The sequence below is a fragment of the Fistularia commersonii genome, chromosome 8 (assembly GCF_037954325.1).
Source record: "Fistularia commersonii isolate RoL2024-O1a breed Wild chromosome 8, RoL_Fcom_v1.0, whole genome shotgun sequence".
In the NCBI taxonomy this organism is placed as follows: domain Eukaryota; kingdom Metazoa; phylum Chordata; class Actinopteri; order Syngnathiformes; family Fistulariidae; genus Fistularia; species Fistularia commersonii.
In genome coordinates, this window is record NC_141291.1 from 5,405,232 (window position 1) to 5,424,347 (window position 19,116).

The window sequence follows — 19,116 nt, forward strand, 5'->3', positions numbered from 1 at the left end:
TCACCCCGCCGCCCCCGTCACCTCGGGTGGATGTCCGTCGTCAGCCAGACCCGGAAGCCCCCGTGGACGCTCTCCGGCGTTGCCGTGGAGACCGTCTCAAGCAGCTCATCTAGGAAGTTCAGGCCCAGGTGGCAGTTCTGGAGGAGAAGCCAGCCGCCGTCCGCCATGCTGCCGGCCAGGAGCCGGCGAGCGTGGACTTCCTGGCCCTGGCCCATGGAGATGGGGCGGCACGGCGCCCCCTGCAGGCAGAATGAAGGACCTCACCAGAGTCTGTTCAGCCTCGAGTCTTTAAAAACGGCGGCCCCTTACCTTTTTTGAATCAGGGACCAGTTTTATGCATGAAAATGTGTCCGTGCAGTGGTAAAACAATTAAAACTTTTGTCACAGTTCACAGTATTTAATTTGAATACAATTTGGGTAATTACAATCATTTTTGCACTATAATATCAAGTCACCATAATGCAGCTTTCTTTTTACTGGCAGTTTGCAACGCTTCCGGGGTCTCTTCGTTTACTCGTTTCCTCCCGAAAAATCTCTTCGGTGACTTTAGTTTCTGGCTCACAAGGGCTGGCCTGCGGTAGCCGATGTGTGAAACGGCTTGAGAGTGAAGCGTGGCAGTAAGGCGAAGGTGGAAACGGACGCTTTTTAAAATAAGATCCGGAAGGTCTAATGAAAAAACTATCATTTGTACCAAGTAACGGTCCGGGGACTGGGGGTTGGGGGACCCCTGCTTTAAAATGAACTTTTTTTTTGTTTGGATTTTCTCTCAATTGACCTGATCCTCTCAATTGACCAGAGTCGGCCACCAGGATTCAGATCTTGAACCTTCTAGCACCGTGGAATCAAACTGGGGAAAATATAAAATCATGTATTTATTGTTGGAACTGAAAGTTCCTTTCAAATACGTCTCATTCCTCCGTCTCCATTCAGTTTTTATCATTTCTGTCCCTAAAACCAGTCATTTTTTTATCACTCTCCCCCTTTTCCTTCATCTTAAAATCCCATCTGTCCCATCGCATCCCACCCTGCTGGTCTACCCACCTTGCTTTTGGCCAGCCTCTCGATGTTCTCCGTCGGGTCAGAGCCCATTGACAAAAGACAGACCATCGGCGTCCTGTTGTCGCTCTCTGCCAGCATGGCCTCCAGGTCCAGGACCAATCCTTCGCCGTACCGCTGGCCCAATGACTCGGCGATGTAGCGACGGGCCTGTCCGGGGAAAACGCACGACAGATCGGTGGTTTCGGAGAAACCATGGCTTCGCTAACAAGTCTCTTACTACTAGCCTGCTGCTAATTGTATTGTTAGCATCAAATGTCGATTCTCTTAATCATTATAATGTCTCACTATCAGCCTTAACGGTTTGTAATTGTAATTTGATTTTCAAATGTTAGCATTGCCTATGCTACATCCTAACATGTTTTCAGGACTAGCCTGTCTGGACGCTTTAGACCAGGTGTGCCCAATATGTCGATCGTCGATGGCAAAGGTAGTGTGTGTAGATGATGGCATTAAAAGGTAGAGGTCAGCCTGTCATCCGCACTATGAAATTTGCCACTTCAGTGACAGTCAGTCTTTCCAATCTGAAATCAAGCTAACGAGTTAGCCTCCAATTAATGTCTTCTAAATTTATGGGTATAAAAATGAGTGGGGGAGCTGGACTGAGTAAAAAGACAAAAACGTATCACTTCCGTACGGAATGGGAGGTGGAATTTTTTTTATTATGTCATTTTCAAAGTGCGTTCGCCTCATCGGTCGGTCTGCCATCGCTATATTGAAAAAGGGGAAATGTGGGGCGGCATTCTCAGACCGTTCATAAAAACTACGACGCCGACTTCCCTCTGAAACGTGAGCCGAGAAGGAGAAAGGTGAAGGAACTAAAATCCCAGCTGTCGGGACAGCGGTTATTTTTCTCACAGCGAACTTCAACTATGCTGCTGACTCCATTCAAGTCATCAGAATAAGGTATTTACCAAAAAAGTACTCTGTAGTAGTGTGCCATAAGGGTTCATGCAGTTATGCAAGATCCACAAACATTTATTGTGTTAGGTATACTCAATAGATGTATAAATATATATATTCAGCATTTTAGCGGAGAGCATTTTCACATGGTCATTTGAAAAGTAGCTAACAAGGCGAAAAAGTGTGGGCATCCCTGCTTTAGACGCTCTTTTGTGCCTGCGGCCATCAGACTGTATAACAACAGTCTGGACGGCACACAACTCTGACCGGCCTGAGGTGCATCTGTGCTGCCACAACCTCACGACCGCACCCTTTCACATGTCATGCCCGAACTCTGCTGTCTTTTTTTTTATCCCTGTTGGTTCCAGCCTGCACACAGCCAGCCGGCTTTTAATTGTTTAATATTATCTTTGTAAGTCAGAGTCGATTCCTCCGCATGTACTGGACATACAGAGGAATCGAGAAGACGTTTCTCACAATCCCGCGGTGACATGAAATGAACAAAATAATAATAACGGAATGCAAATTAATATTAACTAGAAATATTAAACTATAAGTTATAAAGTGCACGCAGATACAAACTACTGGCGGGGTGAAAAGATGACGATTCGATGACATGAAGACTCAAGTGTATAAATACATGTAATGTGAATATAGAGTTACGGTTATTTTACAGTTTAGTGCCAAGATCAGTAAGTAATACCACAACAGTATGTGGTACAATAGCTGCATGATGGTTTTTTCGGCGCAAAACAGCAGTTATGCAAAAAAAAGTGGTAATATTGCGAGATATTGTACATATATATATATGTCTTTATATATAGATATATATGTGTGTAAAAATATATTCTAACTGTTGCTGCTTGATTTTGAATGCTAGATTTCGATTCCTTTTTGAATTACATGTGCTGTATCTGTGACTGTTGGCGATGTACTTCCTAATGAGTTGAATTTTAATAGACTGTTTAAAAGATTTGTCTGGTCTGGGATTTCTCTGGACCAACTGAAAATTCGGCAGGAAAATTGATCGCATTAGCAGCGTCTTCGGCGGCGGACCTGGATGATGGTCCTGTCGGGGCACCAGCTCCGAATGAGCAGGAGTTTCCGGAAGGTGTCCAGCTTCCCCTCGTACTCCTGAGGCAGCGGGGCGTCCTCCGGGGCCGCGTGGTCGAACCAGGCCCTCCAGGCGCGCTCGCTCTGGCCCACCTGGACACATAGCCAACGGGACGCCTTCAGATGTTTCACCTTCGTCATCCACCGTTGTCCGGCGGCACGGGTTCTACCTGGCTGAGGATCTGGGAGAAGGTTGGCAGGCCGGAGAGCTGCACCAGGTTGAGCCACGTCTGGTCCAGGATCCAGCGGCGGGGCTTGGGTTCAACGGAGGTAAGATCCAGAGATGCACCGCCTGCGAGAAGGAATATTAACTGAAAAAACTCACGACAAACCCAATGGCGCGACTGAAGTGCAAAAAATGAAGGAGGATGAAGATCGTGACCTTTGATGAAAGTGAGAACCTCCTGGTGGGAGATGTTTCGGCCCTGCAGGTCGATCTTCAGGGCCAACAGAAGGGTGAAGAGCAGCTTGTGCTCCTCAAAGAGACCTCGAGTTGTGTAGCAGAAACACTGCGGGACGGGGGCGAAGGGTCAAGGCTCTCGAAATTGAGCATAAAAACTTCAATAACAACAATAACAATTCAATAACAACGTGAATCAGGCGCATTCAAAATGAACGTTTTTCAGCTCCAGTTAGAAAGAATTAAGTGATTAAAACGTTTTATAACATTTTATAAACAATATTGCTTTATAAGCACGGTTACGGTAAAATCCATTATGTTGCTATACTATCATATACTAAATACTGCCTTTTTTTTATCCCTTTAAATCCACTTCATTTTTTCACCTGCAATTGTATGGTATTACTTACTGACTGGCTCTTGCACTAAACTGTAATGATAACCGCATGCACATTCAAATTCAAATGACATATATCTATACATTTCAGGATTTTATACTGTTTAATCTCTGTCATCCTTTCACCTCAGTGCCAGTAGATCGTATCCGTGTGCACTTTACACTTTATAGTGCAATGTTTATTGTTTGTTTATAGTGCACTTGACAGTCAATGTAGTGCACTCTATTGCTATTATTCGTTCATTTATGCCTCTGTGGGAAAGTGGGGAAACGTCCTCTCGGTTCCTCTGTATGTCTCGTACATGTGGAGAAATAAAGCTAACTTCGACTGCGATAACAAGTAAACAAAAGAGCGGATAAAGAACGAGAGAAAACCAAAGGTGACAACAAACAAGAGACCTTGGAGAATTCCCGGCACAGAAATACATCCGGTTGCACTGATGCTTTAGAAATGTTGTTGCCTGACCACAATATCTTTTATAATTTGCATTAGCCTCTTTTGCACCGTAAGAATATTTTGCTTTTCCTTGCACCTTTTCAGGAACTAGACCCTTTTTTTAGATTTATTCCAACAGTGTAGGAAAACGGCCCCATGAATACGTTCTTATCATCATTTTAGCTCCTACTCGGAGCAGGGTCTTTTTACAGCCCCATCGGGACTCATGGGTGCTTGGTGATTGCTAGAACCCATAGGCCATAGATTATCATACTTATTGAGGACTGCTGAGCGTCAATTTTAGGAGCTACTGTTGTCACCGGTCAGCTGTTGTCTTGCGACAATAACGGACAAAACCAATGAGATATGGACAGGCAAAGAAGTCCCAGCTCCTCTGGCACTGTACTGGGGTTTTGACATTTTGGCCGAAATTAGCACAGCATTGACTAACAGCAGGGTTTTTCACATGGTGAAGCAGTGCCAGGAGAAAATAAAAAACATTTTAAACCCATCTGGTTGTCCATGGCTATTATTCCTGCGGCGCTGAACATGAATGCCATGGTGTCTTCGCTCTCCATGTTGACCGTGTCCTTGTTCTCTTCTTCGAGGTGGTTCATTTTTGAGCATGGTGTTTAATGTTGGGTATTTACTGAAAGATTTTAATGGCCGCGGACTAAAAACTGAAAGTCAGGAGGAGATTTTAAGAGCCTTGCTGAAGTTGCAGCGACATCTGGATCATTAAGTATAAGGTGGTAATCTGATGAGTCTTTTCTGAGTCTTGGGCTTACGACAATATAAAACGTCTTCTAGCACAAGTCTTTCAGTCTTTACAGAGACATAAAGCAATGAACAATCGCCACAGCCATATTGGCGGCCTAGACTGTACTTGTTGGCAGTATGGATGTACGGGAATGGCGAAGGACATCCTGATCAATGATTGTCATCCAGAAAGAGGAGCGGATGGTGGAGCTGTTGGCAAAACAGCCCAGCTTGGGCGATGTCACCTCTCCGACATATCACCACCGAGTGAATAAGGAGAGCGATGGACTGAAATAGTAGAGGCTCTGCTAATACCTGGAAAAACATCCCAAAATTACTTTAAGGATATAACTGTATTCTTGTAAAAAGTGACCCTGAGATATTCACAGTCTTTGTAAAACCTTGGACTCCGACTAGAAACTCTAAAAACTTCTTCTTAAATGTGAGCAGGTGTGAGATGATAGTTTTCCATGAGGATTTTCCAAGTCTTATCAAAGTCCTGTGATGCACAGGTTGCTAAAAGATGCATGTCGCAGGCAGGCGTCCCGACCGCGCTCCCTTTCTTTCTCTGGGAATCCAAAATGAAACGGTTCCTCCTGGAGGAGGGGAAGTTCGGAGAACAAATTTCAAGCTGGACAGAGACCTCCTAGAACTCTGCGCTTTGAACATTTGTGTCCGAAAGCAACTGTCGATGCGGACGGCGCTTTCTCACCTGGTAGGTGAGGAAGCTGACGATGTTACAGATGCGTTTGGATGTCAGCTGCGATTTGGCCGAGCGCCGCAGGGACGAGTCGAAGAGCCCCAAGAACTGGCGCAGGGACGTCTGGTACATGACATTGACCAGTGACATCTCCACTATCAGGAAGTACAGAATGCTTCCCCTGGTGGCGACGGGACGGTACTCCTCCCTGGCTTGATTGATCTTCAATTCCGTCTCCGCGGCGACCGAGAGCTTCTGGCTCACCTGGAGGGTAGCAAGCATTCACCTTTGGTGCACAACGTGAACAAGTACCTGCCTAAAAACTGAAAGTGATGAAAGTTTAGTTCCTAAAGGACCAGATGGGGAACGAGTGAGGAGGCGGCAAGATGTACCTCCTGAGCTGTGGTCTTAGTGACCCTCAGGACGTCGATCAGTGACTGGTCCTCCACCAGCGAGCCCTGTGTGCTAGTAAGCCTGAACAGGAGATTGTCTTCCAGCTCCTGCATGTTCCTTTTGTTGGACATCACCTCCTCCATGAGGTTGACACGCTCCGCCTCCAGCTCCTGAGTCATCGATGCGACACCGTCACGACCCCCACTATCGACGACTTACCGAACTGCCGCGCTAACCCATTAGCGTCCGTCTCACCTGTTTCTCCAGCAGGATGACGCGGCCCAGCAGCTGGTCCTCAAGACCCCGCCGTGTGACGGTGAAGTCCACCACCGCCGTCCGGGCGCTGACCTCGGGGCTGTACGCCGGGTTGGCCAGCTTGGTGGTGATGTAGAGCGTGAAACCCTTCATCACGTCCACCTCCTTGTCCCCCACCTTCACCTGCGAGAGGAATCACACTATCATATTAGTGATATACAGGAATTTAAGAAATATACCAGAACCAAGGTCAAAAAGAGGCAACCATATAATTTATTTGTATATATTTTAAAGCTTTACGACCTTCTCCACACTCTTGTTAACCTTTCCTGCGTCCTTACAACGGCCTCAGTGCGGGACCATATCACCCTTTTTGTTTTTTTTTTTAAAATACACTGCTGCTGTTGTGCTGATTTTCTTTTCGTCCTTCTATTTGCACCCAAAGATTCATTGAAGCTGTAACGGTGGTGAAGCTTCTCCCGTGCTTCAACATGTTGCTAGGTTGTGCTTCTTCTTCTGTGAATTCTTGTCAAGATCTTCTTGTTGTGGCACCTGGACTTGAATTTCTTCACTTGAAGGCGGTTCACGCTTCATCTGAGAGCTTCCAAATATAACTGCCAGGGTTGTGGTTGGTTTGGGTTACGCTGGCTTGTTACGCAAAAGGAAGAGTTGATCGGCAGAAAGTAGGCTGAAGTGGGTCGTTATGCTAATGGAGGCGTTGTTAGGTGGGGACAAAGGAGCAACTTTCGGGGATTTACCTGAATTAGACGATGAAAAGGTAAAGCCAAACTTCTCAGAATGTGAAACGAAGCGCTGAAACCTGTTGGATCACGTGGACTGAGGCTGAGTGGAAGTTAGCGGGGGCTGCTTCTGCTGGTGGATCTTTGGAGGGTGCAGATGGGCCTGGTCCGTGTTTGCTTATCCATCTTGGTGTTGATACCAGCACGGGGTTGTATGTGGGGGAAAGGTTGTGCTTTGGTCCCCCTCCTCTGTTCACAGACAGTTTTTCCGTTTTGACAGAGACGACTTCTTTGACTCCTCTCTTGAACCATCTCTCTTCTCCGTCCAGAATTGCTGTCCTCAAAGGAATGGCCCTTATCCTTCACGTGTGCGGAGTCCTGCTGTGAAGTGTTGGCTCGCCTGTGTTGGGCCATCCATTTGTGTAGAGGTTGTTTGGTCTCCCCAATTTAGACATTGTCACAATCCTTAGTGCAAGTGACAGCAAACACCCCATTCTTAATCTTATGCTGGGTGTTTTGCACCAGTCTTTGTCTCTTTGTGTTGCAGGGTTTGAAATGTACCGCTATACGGTGTTTGTAGGGTATGACGATGTTCTTCACTTTGTTATTGTCTTCCTCCTGTTCTGTGTTCCAGCGTCTGCTGGTTTCTGATCTGCCAAAGGCCGAAGAAGGGAAGCCACAGGATCTTAGGGCTTTCCTAATTTGTTTGGCCTCAGTCTTGCTGCCTTCGGGAGTTGATGGGATATATGGTGGGTTGTTTTGCTTCTTCCTTTGCCGTTAAGGTTTGGCGCCAGAAACCTTGGAAGGTGCGAAATGTTTGGCTGTCATAGTATGGGTTGAAATAAATCAAACACTTTCACGAATGATTGACATAATAAATATATAAAAATACATGCAAAACCATGTGGTATAGTGAAAATCTGTGATAAAAATTGACAGAAAAGTAAAAAATCCGTAATGTGGTAATGGATACTGTTATTTTCTGTCAAGTTTCTTTGGACAATTGCGTTGGAAAATTCTTTTTATTATTTCAAATTTAAAACAATCGATAAAAGGCGTTTTCTCCCCACACATGCTTTTTTCTTCTGTAAATGTTTTCGGCGTGACTCGTCAACCGTGCCAAGAAATCCATCAATGTCTCGCTCAGCGTTTTTAATTTCCTTCCAGCGTGCCGTGTCCCCCCCCTAAGTGACATCATTGATCCCAGAGGGCCAAAATGCACAGGAAAACAAACAAAATACACGACACGGGCTACGGGTTCCTTATCAAGACATGATGGTGAAATTCACCGGGCCGCGTCGAAGAGACCACAGGCTGTCGAGGGACCGTCGATGTTTTCCGATCTGTTCGGTTCCAAAGTTAGCCAGAGGATGACAGACTGAGGGAGGCAAGTGAGCACCTGCGTGGAGATATATTTGATTTATTTCTCTCCAACATGGGCTTAGCTGCCCTACCTTAAACGTCGAACCAGACTTGATGTAATTTTTGTCCAGAATTTGGTCCAGGGCTGGATCCAGCTCTTCCCCGACATCCTCCAGCAGTAGGGGGCGCCCCTGGGACAGACTGTCCTCCAGGTGGGTCCGGAAATACTTGTGGTTCAGGGACGTCACCTGGGAGAGACGACAAGGTTGGCAAAGTCACCCTCCACTCGGGGATCGTTGGGATGTCCCGTCGGCAGAGGGTGGCGCGCTCGCCTGCAGCTGCCGATCTCGCTCGCGGTTACAGATCCAGGTCTTGCCCTGGCCCTGGGGGTCGATCAGAAGCGGGTAGCGGGATGCCTTGGTCACCACAATGCCGTTCTGGACAGAGAGGTCGTCGCCGGGTAGCCCCTGCAGGTTCCACTCGCTCACGGTGGCGGCGTCCACCAGCAGACCGGTCACGTTCAGGGCCTTGCAGGGACGTTGAGACGTTAATATCCCAGATTCGTCCACAACTCGGCAAAAATCAAAATCCCCCGATCTGTCTCGTTTCGGTAACAACTCGAAACCGGGTCTCACGGGACTGAAGGGGATGAGCTTCTCCTCCATCTCTTTCCTCCACAGCTCCAGCAGTGCGCCGCGGTACTCTTGGTTGAAGGGACCGGCGTAGGACAGGAAGCCCGTGGACAGCAGCACGTCTCCCACCAGGTGTCGGATCTGGTTCTGGAAGCCGGCGCTGCTCTCGGTCCAGCGCACCTGCCAGGCGAGAGGGATCCAACCCGGGCCGGTGGGTACGGGCTGAAAGAAACAAGAGGATAAACAGTGGAACGGGCAGGTGGGCACCTTTTCTCCTCCCAAACCATCGATGAGAGCTTTGGCGTTGGCCATCCGCAGGCGGCACGCAGAGGCGTCGTCCTCCAGGTCCCGCTTCTCCTTCATGGCGGCGTCATAAAGCGCCTAAAGGGGGATTCACAGCCATTACGATCATACGACAATCACCGGTGTAGTGCTTTCTTTGTCGCTGATGATGAGAAAAATGTCTAGAGGCCGCTGGGATGATGGACTGCAGGGTTTTCCGTGTTTTTAAAAGCCTACCTGGTCAAAATTTGGTTGCGCTGTAGATGGTGATTATCTTGAACAAATGCTGTCTGTCGTTTAGGGTGCTGTAAGAACCAGCGGCCTCGGTTTACAAACGCCCCGAATCACAAACAAATTGCCCTTCTAACGGAGCTTTTGATCAAATTTTGAATCGACCTGCAAACAACCTTGAAAACAGACAAACTCACCGGTGTTTCCGCATTGTGGCGTCATGACGTAGCGGCAGTCGTGCGTGCTACACCGTGTTGTTTACATCATTCATTGTCATATCATCCTGTTTTACCGCTTTTTGTGCTTTTTTTCAGAAAGTAAGCCCTCATTATGGCTCCCAACAAAGTTAAAAATGCTAGTGATAGTGGGGGAAAGAAGAAGTTAAGAATTTCGGTACAATCTGTAGACAGAAACAATAGCTAAACGTGAGAGCGGTGTTGGTGTTACAGATCTCGTCAAGCTTTGCGACACAGATAAGCCAACCATCTGTACAATCCTGAAAAACAAAGATGTTCTTAAGACGGCTTATGTGGCTAAAGGGGCAACTACGTTAACAAGCAAAAGTCTTAGAAGAAGTGGAAAACTGATTGTTAGTTTGGATTAATGACAGCAAGCTTGCTAGAGATAGCGTTAGCGAGGGTCTCATGCCAGAAGGCTTTACTTTTGCTGATTTAGTGAAGGAAATGCTGGGTACAAGTGCTGACAAGAGGAGAAGGATCACCAGAAACATTAATAATTAAGGTTATCTTGGATTCCTTCCTGTATTTTTGCCACATATAAATCCATCAAAAGGTTTCAAAAGAAAACAGTATGTTTTCTGGGGATCTGGAGAACAGATCAAAGGGATTTCGGCTAATTTCAATGGGAAAAATGGATTTGATTCGTGAACGGAGTCAAAGAACAAATTAAATTCGTAAGCCGAGGTTGGACTTTATTTTAATCTCTTTTTAACAAGTAACCGAAAGACTGGTACGTCGAACTGCATCGCCCTTATCTCGCGAGCGCTCAGTCTAGTTATTGCAACTATTTTTCAGCTTTACAGACATTTTACGACGTCCGCCTGACTTTATATTAATAAATATATATATTATATATAAATAGAGACTGCTGTGCCTGATGTGTTGCCTCATTAGAAGACTGATGCTTCGTTTGCCTCCGGGTTTGTCATTAAGAGTGGCTTCGCCGGCTTTGTGTCGCCGCGGTACCTGCACAGCATCCAGCTCCTGCTGCTTGGCGTCCAGCTGCTCCTGAGCTTTAGCCAGCTCTGCCTGAGCGGCCAGCAGGCGGGCCTCCTGCAGGGCCAGGTTGGCCTGTGCGCACACACACACACACACACACACAAACACACACACACACACACACACACACACACACAAACACACACACACACACACACACACACACAAAACACAGAACTTGTGCGACAAAGTAGTTCTGAAAATGTTCAGATTAGTCGGTAAACGCTTCAGGCATCATGAATGGCTTGAGTTCCAGAAGCCATGCTTCAAAGAGACACTCCGCCATGTTTATTTTGGGCGGGCCGAAGCTGAAAAGTGTAGACGGCTATTTTCTTGCTCACGGTGACGTGCCAAGATGTTCATACCTTCAGCGGCAGAACCTCCTTGTTGATGGCGAAGAAGTCGGCCATGGCCTGGGTCCAGGAGCAGAGTCCCGCCACGTTGCCGCAGATCCTCTTGGCCGACTCCATGTTGTAATCGTCCATTTCCAGGTAGGGGGCCAGCAGCTCCACCACCTCCTCGGTGATGGAGTCCTAACACGGGTGGAGAAAAAGACGGCTCAAGAAATTGAAACGTGTTTTCGAGAAGATCTGAATGTATATTGATGCTCGTTGCTTCACTCTCAGGAGCACCGATCCAAAGATGATATGCTTTACAGTGGTCCCTTAAGATACAGATTTAATCTGTTCCAGGAGTTGATATTTTTGCCACTTAAATTTATTTTTCCCATTTAAAAAAACAGGAAACACGGAAACCACGTTTGTGATTAATTTCTAGAGAAAGCATCTTCTTTCTGGGTTCACCACTTGCCGTACCACTTGATTTCTTAGGGCACATGATGATCATTAGAAAAAATAAGCACAAAGATATAAAATTATCCCACAGAGGAGATAGGAATACGACATGAGATGTGCGTACTGGACGAAGCGGCTGAGGGATGCTGGAAGCTGCGAGGCGTTCTTCAAGGTGAGAGCGGCGCTGATTCAGAAGGTGTGGTGGTGTCATGGTGTGTATTCAAGTCGTGGGCGCTCGCTTGCTGCGATTTTCCTGCTCTCGGATTTGTGTCGTGAATTTTTTTTTTATTTCAAGGATAAAATTTGCTCGAATCGCGTATGGTAACTTAAAAAAATGAATATATAAAGTGATTTGTATCCGAAGTGGCCACTGTATTTATTGAAACTCAATTCGAGATTTGGCACCTTGCTGAAGTTGAGCAACATGCTGAGAAAGCCTGAGTTCTGCATCAGCTTCATGGCCTCGGCCCACGAGGGCTGCGGACAGGGACGCTCCCGGTCCGCCGTTACCGGGTCGATCTGCCGGCGACAAAGAAAAGAACAGTTTTTTGTGGGAAAAGCGAAAAAGCAAAGGAAGGCGGAGCTTTTAGTTGGTCATCGGCGTCAGTGACGAAACAGCTGACCTTCCTCTGGAACAGCAGCAAGACGGCGTCCATGATCCTCATGATGAGATGAGGAGGCTTCTGCAGCTTCCTCACCGTGGCGATGTCCGCCGGTTTAATGGTCTGGAGACGAAGGAGAAGAAAGGAGGGGAAGCGTGACGAGTGGGACACGATCTTAGATCCGACGTTTCCAACCGTGAGACCTGCAGCGCCGCCTCTGCAGCCTCCAGCGCCGGCTTGGCCGCCTCCAGCTTGGTCTCCGCGGCCGACTTATCGGCCTCAATCTCGGCGACGATCAGCTGAGCTTTGTCCTTCACCTTCTGCACCTGCTGCTTCACCTGGTGGTGCAGATGAGACTCATCGGTGCTTTAACCCCCAAAAAAATACCCGCGGTCGTCCGGTAAGTTCTCAGCGGACCTTTTCGGCGGCTTGAGCTTTGGCGGTGACCTCCCGCAGGACCTCGTCTGCCCTCTGGGAGGCGACGGCGAGCTCCCGCTCTTTCACCACCAGCTCTTGGGAGAGCCCGGTCACCGAGTGCTCCGCCTCCATCAGCTTGCCAAGACCTGCGGACAGAGACGGGCCGGCGTTACCGTGTCGCGGAATGCAGTTCGTGGACTTCCAGGCCGAGCGGTCGGGCCCTACCCGTTCTCATGCGCTCGGCCAGCGTGCCGACGTGAGCTATCTTCTCGGAGTAGATGATCTTGAAGCTATCGATGAAGGACAGGTAGGATTTGGGCGTCACAAACGTCTGGCGGCGGAAACGCTCGAAGTATTCCGCACATTTCTCCGCCACCAGATCCTGAAGGGGGAGGAGACGGTCCGGTGAAGGGCTCCTTTTCATCTGGAGGGATTTTTTTTTTTTTTCCTACCTGAAAGGTTCCCATGGTGACCACGACGCTCTTCTTCACATCCTCAGAGCACTGCAGGTCCTGGTACTGATACAGGAAGTGATGCGACACGGCCACCAGGGCGTCCCGAGGCCAGCGCTGGAACCAGTCCACCGTGCAGCCCGATATCAGGCCCGGGAACTGGCGGGGTCAAAGGTCGGGAAGTTTAGCCAGAGCTTTGCTTTTGTTTTTTGTTTTTTTCCATTCGGAATCACGAAACTCCCAGCACCTTCAAAGCTCGAGTCCGAAACTTCTCCCCGACTGGCGAGAAGCACAGGACGACGTGGAGGTTGCTCCGCACACGAGATAGGAAGAACTCGTAGAGGTTCTCTGGGGTCGGAGGTCGTCTGGGCTGCTGGCGCCTCATGACGGGGATCAGGTCCTGAGCGATGTCCTCCAGCTCGTCCCGGGCAAACAGGTTGGAGACTTCGCCGCTGGCCAGGACGTTGTTCATGTATTCTGCGAGGACAAGAGGACAATGGAGTGAAGGATGGATTTTCAGAATGAGGCGAGGAGAAGCTGGGACCAGCTGGAAGCAGAAAGAAAGCGCTTGAATCAGAAAGTATGTTGTAAACAAATACGTCCGTGAAGGTCATCCAGGTCGCGGTCAACCTTTGAAGTTTCAGAGTTATAATAATAATAACAACGTTTCACCCTCGATTATTATTATTTTCGGTGGAAATTGTGATCTGACGGAAAATGGACACAAAGAAGAAAACGTTGATAATTTTCTTTCCCCGAATTCACTGACAAAAACCTTGTATTTGGAATAAAATATCTTTCCATTGTTCAGAAATCCTTTGAAAATAATCTCCAACAATCAGCGCGTCGACCAGTCGGTCTCGAGCCGGCGCTTTTATTTTGTAGGGAGAAGATCTGCGGTTGTCGTGACAACCATGAAATCTGCCGTCGGTACCGAGGAAGGCTTCATCCTTGATGTCGTTGTCGGTGAAGAGGAAGGTGACGCCTCTTCCCTGCTGGCCCGCCATCCGATAGAGAGCCTTCAGGTCCTCGAGGAGGTTGCTGCTGCTGTATGACCTGCAGGGTATGGACACACACACATAAAATCAACACATTAGGCACACAAGAACAGACAGACGCACGCGCACACACCACACACACACACACACGCACGCACACACACACACACACACACACACACACACACACACACCACAGTGTGACTCTCTGCCTGATATCACCTGGTCAGTGTTATCTGGAAGATTTGGTGTCCCGCAATGAAGGAGGCCAACTTTGTCAAACTCTGCTTGCCGGATCCGCCGAAGCCCACCAGCAGCAGGTTCCCCCGCGGGGTCCGGAGGATCCGGGAGATCCGCACCAGGTGGATCATGGCGTCCTGGACCACGTGGAGGGGGGGGAAAAGAAACGCCACTCAACGTTTGGGCCTCTCAGGATCTACTGTACAATGTAATCCTTCCACTCGGTCCTGCCCCCCCCCCTTGCAACAAGAGCCAATCACAGCGGCACGTCATTCCCAATGACGGACAATTTAGGCTTCGGTGAACCTGATGGCGGTTGGGAGAAGAATGGGAACCTAGAGAACCGGGTTGTTTACTGTTTTCCCCAGTTTGGTGTTAAAATCCCACTTTATTCAACTGTCATGGGACGACCGCCGATCATGGCTCGATGAAGTCCCGCCTCCATCAAATCGGCACATTCAATCAAGGTTTTGTCGTGTTTTTTTAATTTTGTTTTTAAAAGAGGGTGACTGTTACCCTAAAGAAGACCAGGTTCATGGCTCCGCCCCTCACGGCCTCATTGTACTGCTGCTGAAATAGGGACAGCCGCTCCGCCAGGACGTCCAGCGACGGGATTGGCTCGTACACCTGCCAATCATAGTGACATAAACTAGCCACAAGTCCATTTTTGTTTTTTCGAAACAGCTCTTTACATGCATCTGGGCGCTGGATTGTTAAGAACCTTGGGAGCCTCCATCTCCACGTCCTCGGGCTCGTCTCCCGTGGCCTCCGGAGCGTCTCGCAGGAAGTCCACGAAGCAGCAGTCCCACTGAGCGTGCTCAGTGAGAGCTCTGCCGTGCTCCTCCGCTGTGACCTGAGACGGATATCAGGCAGCATATATTTTAAATTGGAAAATAAGAAATTATGGAAAGTCCATTCTACATTGAGAAAAACAAAAAAAAACCACACACTTTCTCGATAATAGTGCTGAACATCTGCCTGTCGCCGTTGTCGGTGAACCGGTCGGCGATCACCCGGCTGCACTCGTGGTGGAAGAGAGCGGCGAGGAGCTCGGCGCTGTGACACACATCGGACGTCACGGTCAGCATCCCCTGCCAGAAGAAGGCCAGAGACGGAGATCAGCTGAGACGCCTGACATACTGATCGTTTCCAGGTGACATGTTCTTGTGGTTGATTTCTTCTTGATTTACTACTAATTTGATACTTAATACTTATTTAATCCTGATTTCATACTTGTTTTTTTTGTCATTCTGTTGTCCATTCTTATCCTTGACGTTGTTGCTGTTATTGTTCTCTCTGCCGTTTGTTTATTTGTGGATGTCTTTTGCTATTTTCTGTCTTTTCATATTTCTGTCAGGAAAAACCCCCGGTTGGCGTTAAAACATCCGTTTCATAAGCAATAGCTGTTGTTGGCCACAGTCTGCAATACAAATAAGTGTTCCCGCTCAATTTCAGGTAAAAAAAAATTAAAACAGAAGCAAGCATCAACATAAACCCCAACGTTTGTGACACAACAATTCCTTCAGTTTCATCCCTGCAGTCTCCTTCCACCGCGTTTGGAAAGTAAAAATACCATTTTCTAAATGTCTGACCCGCTACCTGCCAGATCCTGCTGAGGTCCCTCAGGTTGAACACGTAGTGGAACTTGGCCGGTGATGGGAGCATCTGGGAAGACAAAAGCGGGATTAAAAAAAAAAAAAAGGCAAGCGTCAAATCAGCCGCAGCAGAACACCTATTTATTTGCGCCTATTTTTCGAAATAGCCACTTCAAGATGATTCATTTATTGATTATAGATGAATTATTTAGATGATTTAAGACAGCTTCTCACCCTATCTCAAAGGGAGAGCCCCGCAGGACAGCTTGTGGAACAAATGCATTTCTATAGCTAGACGGGCTCAGTGTCTCTTATTTTTATTTTATTCTATGGTCACTCTACTCTGAGAGAATTGAACCAAATGAGTTTCCTGAGGCCCAGTAGGCAGCCGGTAGCAGCGATAGAGATATAATGCAATACGATGTGAGTGAGATCTGTGCAGTAGATGGATAAAAAAAAAAATAAAAAAAAATTAAATTAAATAAGAATGCAAAAACTCTACAATATACAGCAAAAACAATATACAGGAAATAATACACAATGAACATAGTTGATTAAGGTGGTTAGTGCATACAAATCAAGAATATCAGATGATGTGCAAAGTTTGGATTGTACAAAATTGCATGATGGGAAAAAAAGACACCATTTCCATTTAAGAAACACTTAACAGCCAATTCTTTTTTCACAATTAAAAAAAAAAAAAATTATTGCTGCAGTTCTGTTATGATCAAGATTTTCAACAACAAGCGGTAGCTTATGTGTTTGCAAATGTACCTTAGCCTTGACAGCCTGCCACAGCCGCCGGGCGGTGGGCACCAAAGCGGCGGCGAGCGAGCAGACGGCGGCGGGGAAGCTCCTCTCCGGGCAGAAGTAGCCGCGAGCCATGGCGCCAAAGATCTTATCGATGGAAGAGTTAGACGGGAGGGTGACGTTGAAGATGGAAAACTGCCTCTTCAGGCGCTGAGGGATGTCGTTCCGCCCCCCGCCGGGCTGGATCATGGCCGCCACCAGCTGGTGGTCATGACACATTTATCGTCACGGGAAAGTGAGTCGATGGACAAAGCTGCGGCACCAGGTGGGATCTTCACCTGGACGTCCACCACGGTGGTGAAGTCTCCTGGACGGTCCAGACTGTAGAAGCCGCCTTGCTCCATCAGCTGACGCACGATCTCATTGGTTATCTGCCAGAGGAAGAGGTGGAGACGATGCACGCCACTGGTTATTGGAGAGTTTGAGCTGCACTCGAGGTCAAAGTCAAACATTCAATGTAAGCTTCTCTGTTTCGGTAAAAAGGACATGTGATTCTCATGAGGAAAAAACATTTCGAATTACAAGATTTTTTTTTTTAAAACAACAAAAAGCCAAGCTTCAATTTTCACATTTAAAAATGAGCAAAATGTGCATTTACAAAAAAATGCAATATTTGTGAAAATTAAGTATTACAAGTTATGGAAATGAATCAAATATTTTTGAGAGAATATTAGAAATAATAAAATGAATGTGTGAAATAGAATATTATATATATAATATGTAATAATTATATATTGATAACATTATAATATTACATATGATATGGTATGATATTAAAAACGATGCTACATAATTTATATTTATTTCCTCCCAATTTTCTTAAAAAAACTTGGACTTCAAACAATCAAGAATGGGGGGGACCGTTAAATATATTTTTGACTCATTTTTCTCGTCCTCTCTGTCACCAGTCGGACAGCTGGGCGCCACACCTGGTCTCCCCATTCGTTGATGACGGGCATGTTGATGTCGTCGATGAAGACCGTCATCCTACGCCCGGCCGGCGGTCCGTAGGTGGCGCCCATCCGTTTGTCGATGTAGCTCTCCACCGTCCGCTGGAACATCCCTGGCAGTGTGGCCGACGAGAAGTTCAGCGTCTTGCTCAGATGTTGCTCGGGGTCGAGCTTACCGGTGTAGCCCTGTGGACACCTGGCTTTAGCTTTAGCTTGATCCCCGTCTCCGTCGGGGGAGAAGGGGCGCGACTTACCTTGATCATCACCGTCTTGGCGGTTCCCTGTTCTCCGATGAGCAGAACTGCCTTTCCCTGCTTCATGATGGTGTGCATCAGGAACTCCGTCCTCACATTGTCCACGTTGGGCACCAGAATGGACCAGTAGTCGGGGACAATGTCACCGGGGTAGACGTACTCCGGGACCTGTGGAAGAATTGACGCGGCACTCGCGGCAAACTGGGATTTCGGACAGGCAGGGGGACGTGGAGAGTTCACATTGAGGACGGAGGAGACGAACGCGAGTCGGACCTTGTCGGACCAGTGTTCCCACTCCCCTTGCCGGTCCACGGCGAACTCGAAGACGGTCTGGTTGCCCTGGGTGATCGGCAGGTCCAGGGACGAGCTGTGAGTCTGCACACAGACACGCCGGCATCTTTTCAAGAGTTGATAAAAATGCGAAGAAAAGCACGCAGAGGACAGACGTCTACAATATCGATCTCGTATGTAAGATTAACAGGAAATTACCTCACGGCTACAGGAAGTACTTATGGCCAGGGGGAAAAAAAAACAATTTCTGGAAACACTATGGAAGGAAAGGCCATCATTTCAGGTAAGAAAACAAAATCGGAAAAAAAAGTATCTTATTGGCATGTTGAGGACAGACATTTGCAAAAGGATTAACAGGAAATGACCTCACAGCTACCGAAAGTACTCAACGCGAGGAAAAAAAAAAAAATTCTGGAAAAAGTCAAGAGGGAAAGGCCTTTTGACTTCATCATTTTTGGGAAGAAAACCAAAACAGAAACAAACCAAAATATAATACCTACACAAAAGATTTTCATTTTAATATTTCAATATTTCCGCTAAATTACCAGAGGCCTAAATGAGAGCGTGGATGGTTATATGTCTTTATATGACGCCCACGCACCTTCAGGAAGGCCTCCATCCTGGCCCTGTCCTCTAGCTCCAGGAGCGCGCCCAGGGACCACATGACCGCGAACACAAACAGCCGGCCCATGTTACCGCGGCAACCCTGTCTGTCATCCGCCGTCGGCAGCAGACCCTGTACGGGATAATCACATAAAATAAAAAAGTAAAAAAAAAAAAAAAAACATGTTCATATTTATCCTCTGTCTATCTTTG

The 19,116-nt window shown here is 47.5% G+C and overlaps 1 protein-coding gene across 1 annotated transcript in view; it reads right to left on the bottom strand.

The window, feature by feature from the left end:
• Positions 1–19,116, bottom strand: part of dnah5l (dynein, axonemal, heavy chain 5 like) — a 56,548-nt gene that overhangs the window by 5,132 nt on the left and 32,300 nt on the right. The window contains exons 56-88 of the mRNA XM_086151620.1: positions 18,902–19,036; positions 18,283–18,384; positions 18,010–18,177; positions 17,735–17,941; positions 17,084–17,176; positions 16,770–17,006; positions 16,000–16,065; positions 15,322–15,491; positions 15,122–15,230; positions 14,917–15,027; positions 14,383–14,537; positions 14,097–14,218; positions 13,410–13,639; positions 13,163–13,321; positions 12,936–13,092; positions 12,711–12,856; positions 12,497–12,631; positions 12,315–12,416; positions 12,097–12,210; positions 11,263–11,430; positions 10,865–10,969; positions 9,414–9,527; positions 9,150–9,326; positions 8,847–9,041; positions 8,607–8,762; positions 6,413–6,595; positions 6,157–6,327; positions 5,777–6,028; positions 3,455–3,581; positions 3,243–3,364; positions 3,016–3,165; positions 1,042–1,206; positions 22–239 (exon numbers count right to left, since the gene is read on the bottom strand). Of these exons, the coding sequence (XP_086007746.1) occupies positions 22–239; positions 1,042–1,206; positions 3,016–3,165; positions 3,243–3,364; positions 3,455–3,581; positions 5,777–6,028; positions 6,157–6,327; positions 6,413–6,595; positions 8,607–8,762; positions 8,847–9,041; positions 9,150–9,326; positions 9,414–9,527; positions 10,865–10,969; positions 11,263–11,430; positions 12,097–12,210; positions 12,315–12,416; positions 12,497–12,631; positions 12,711–12,856; positions 12,936–13,092; positions 13,163–13,321; positions 13,410–13,639; positions 14,097–14,218; positions 14,383–14,537; positions 14,917–15,027; positions 15,122–15,230; positions 15,322–15,491; positions 16,000–16,065; positions 16,770–17,006; positions 17,084–17,176; positions 17,735–17,941; positions 18,010–18,177; positions 18,283–18,384; positions 18,902–19,036 (5,021 nt within the window). The remainder of the gene's footprint in view (positions 1–21; positions 240–1,041; positions 1,207–3,015; positions 3,166–3,242; positions 3,365–3,454; positions 3,582–5,776; positions 6,029–6,156; positions 6,328–6,412; positions 6,596–8,606; positions 8,763–8,846; positions 9,042–9,149; positions 9,327–9,413; positions 9,528–10,864; positions 10,970–11,262; positions 11,431–12,096; positions 12,211–12,314; positions 12,417–12,496; positions 12,632–12,710; positions 12,857–12,935; positions 13,093–13,162; positions 13,322–13,409; positions 13,640–14,096; positions 14,219–14,382; positions 14,538–14,916; positions 15,028–15,121; positions 15,231–15,321; positions 15,492–15,999; positions 16,066–16,769; positions 17,007–17,083; positions 17,177–17,734; positions 17,942–18,009; positions 18,178–18,282; positions 18,385–18,901; positions 19,037–19,116) is intronic.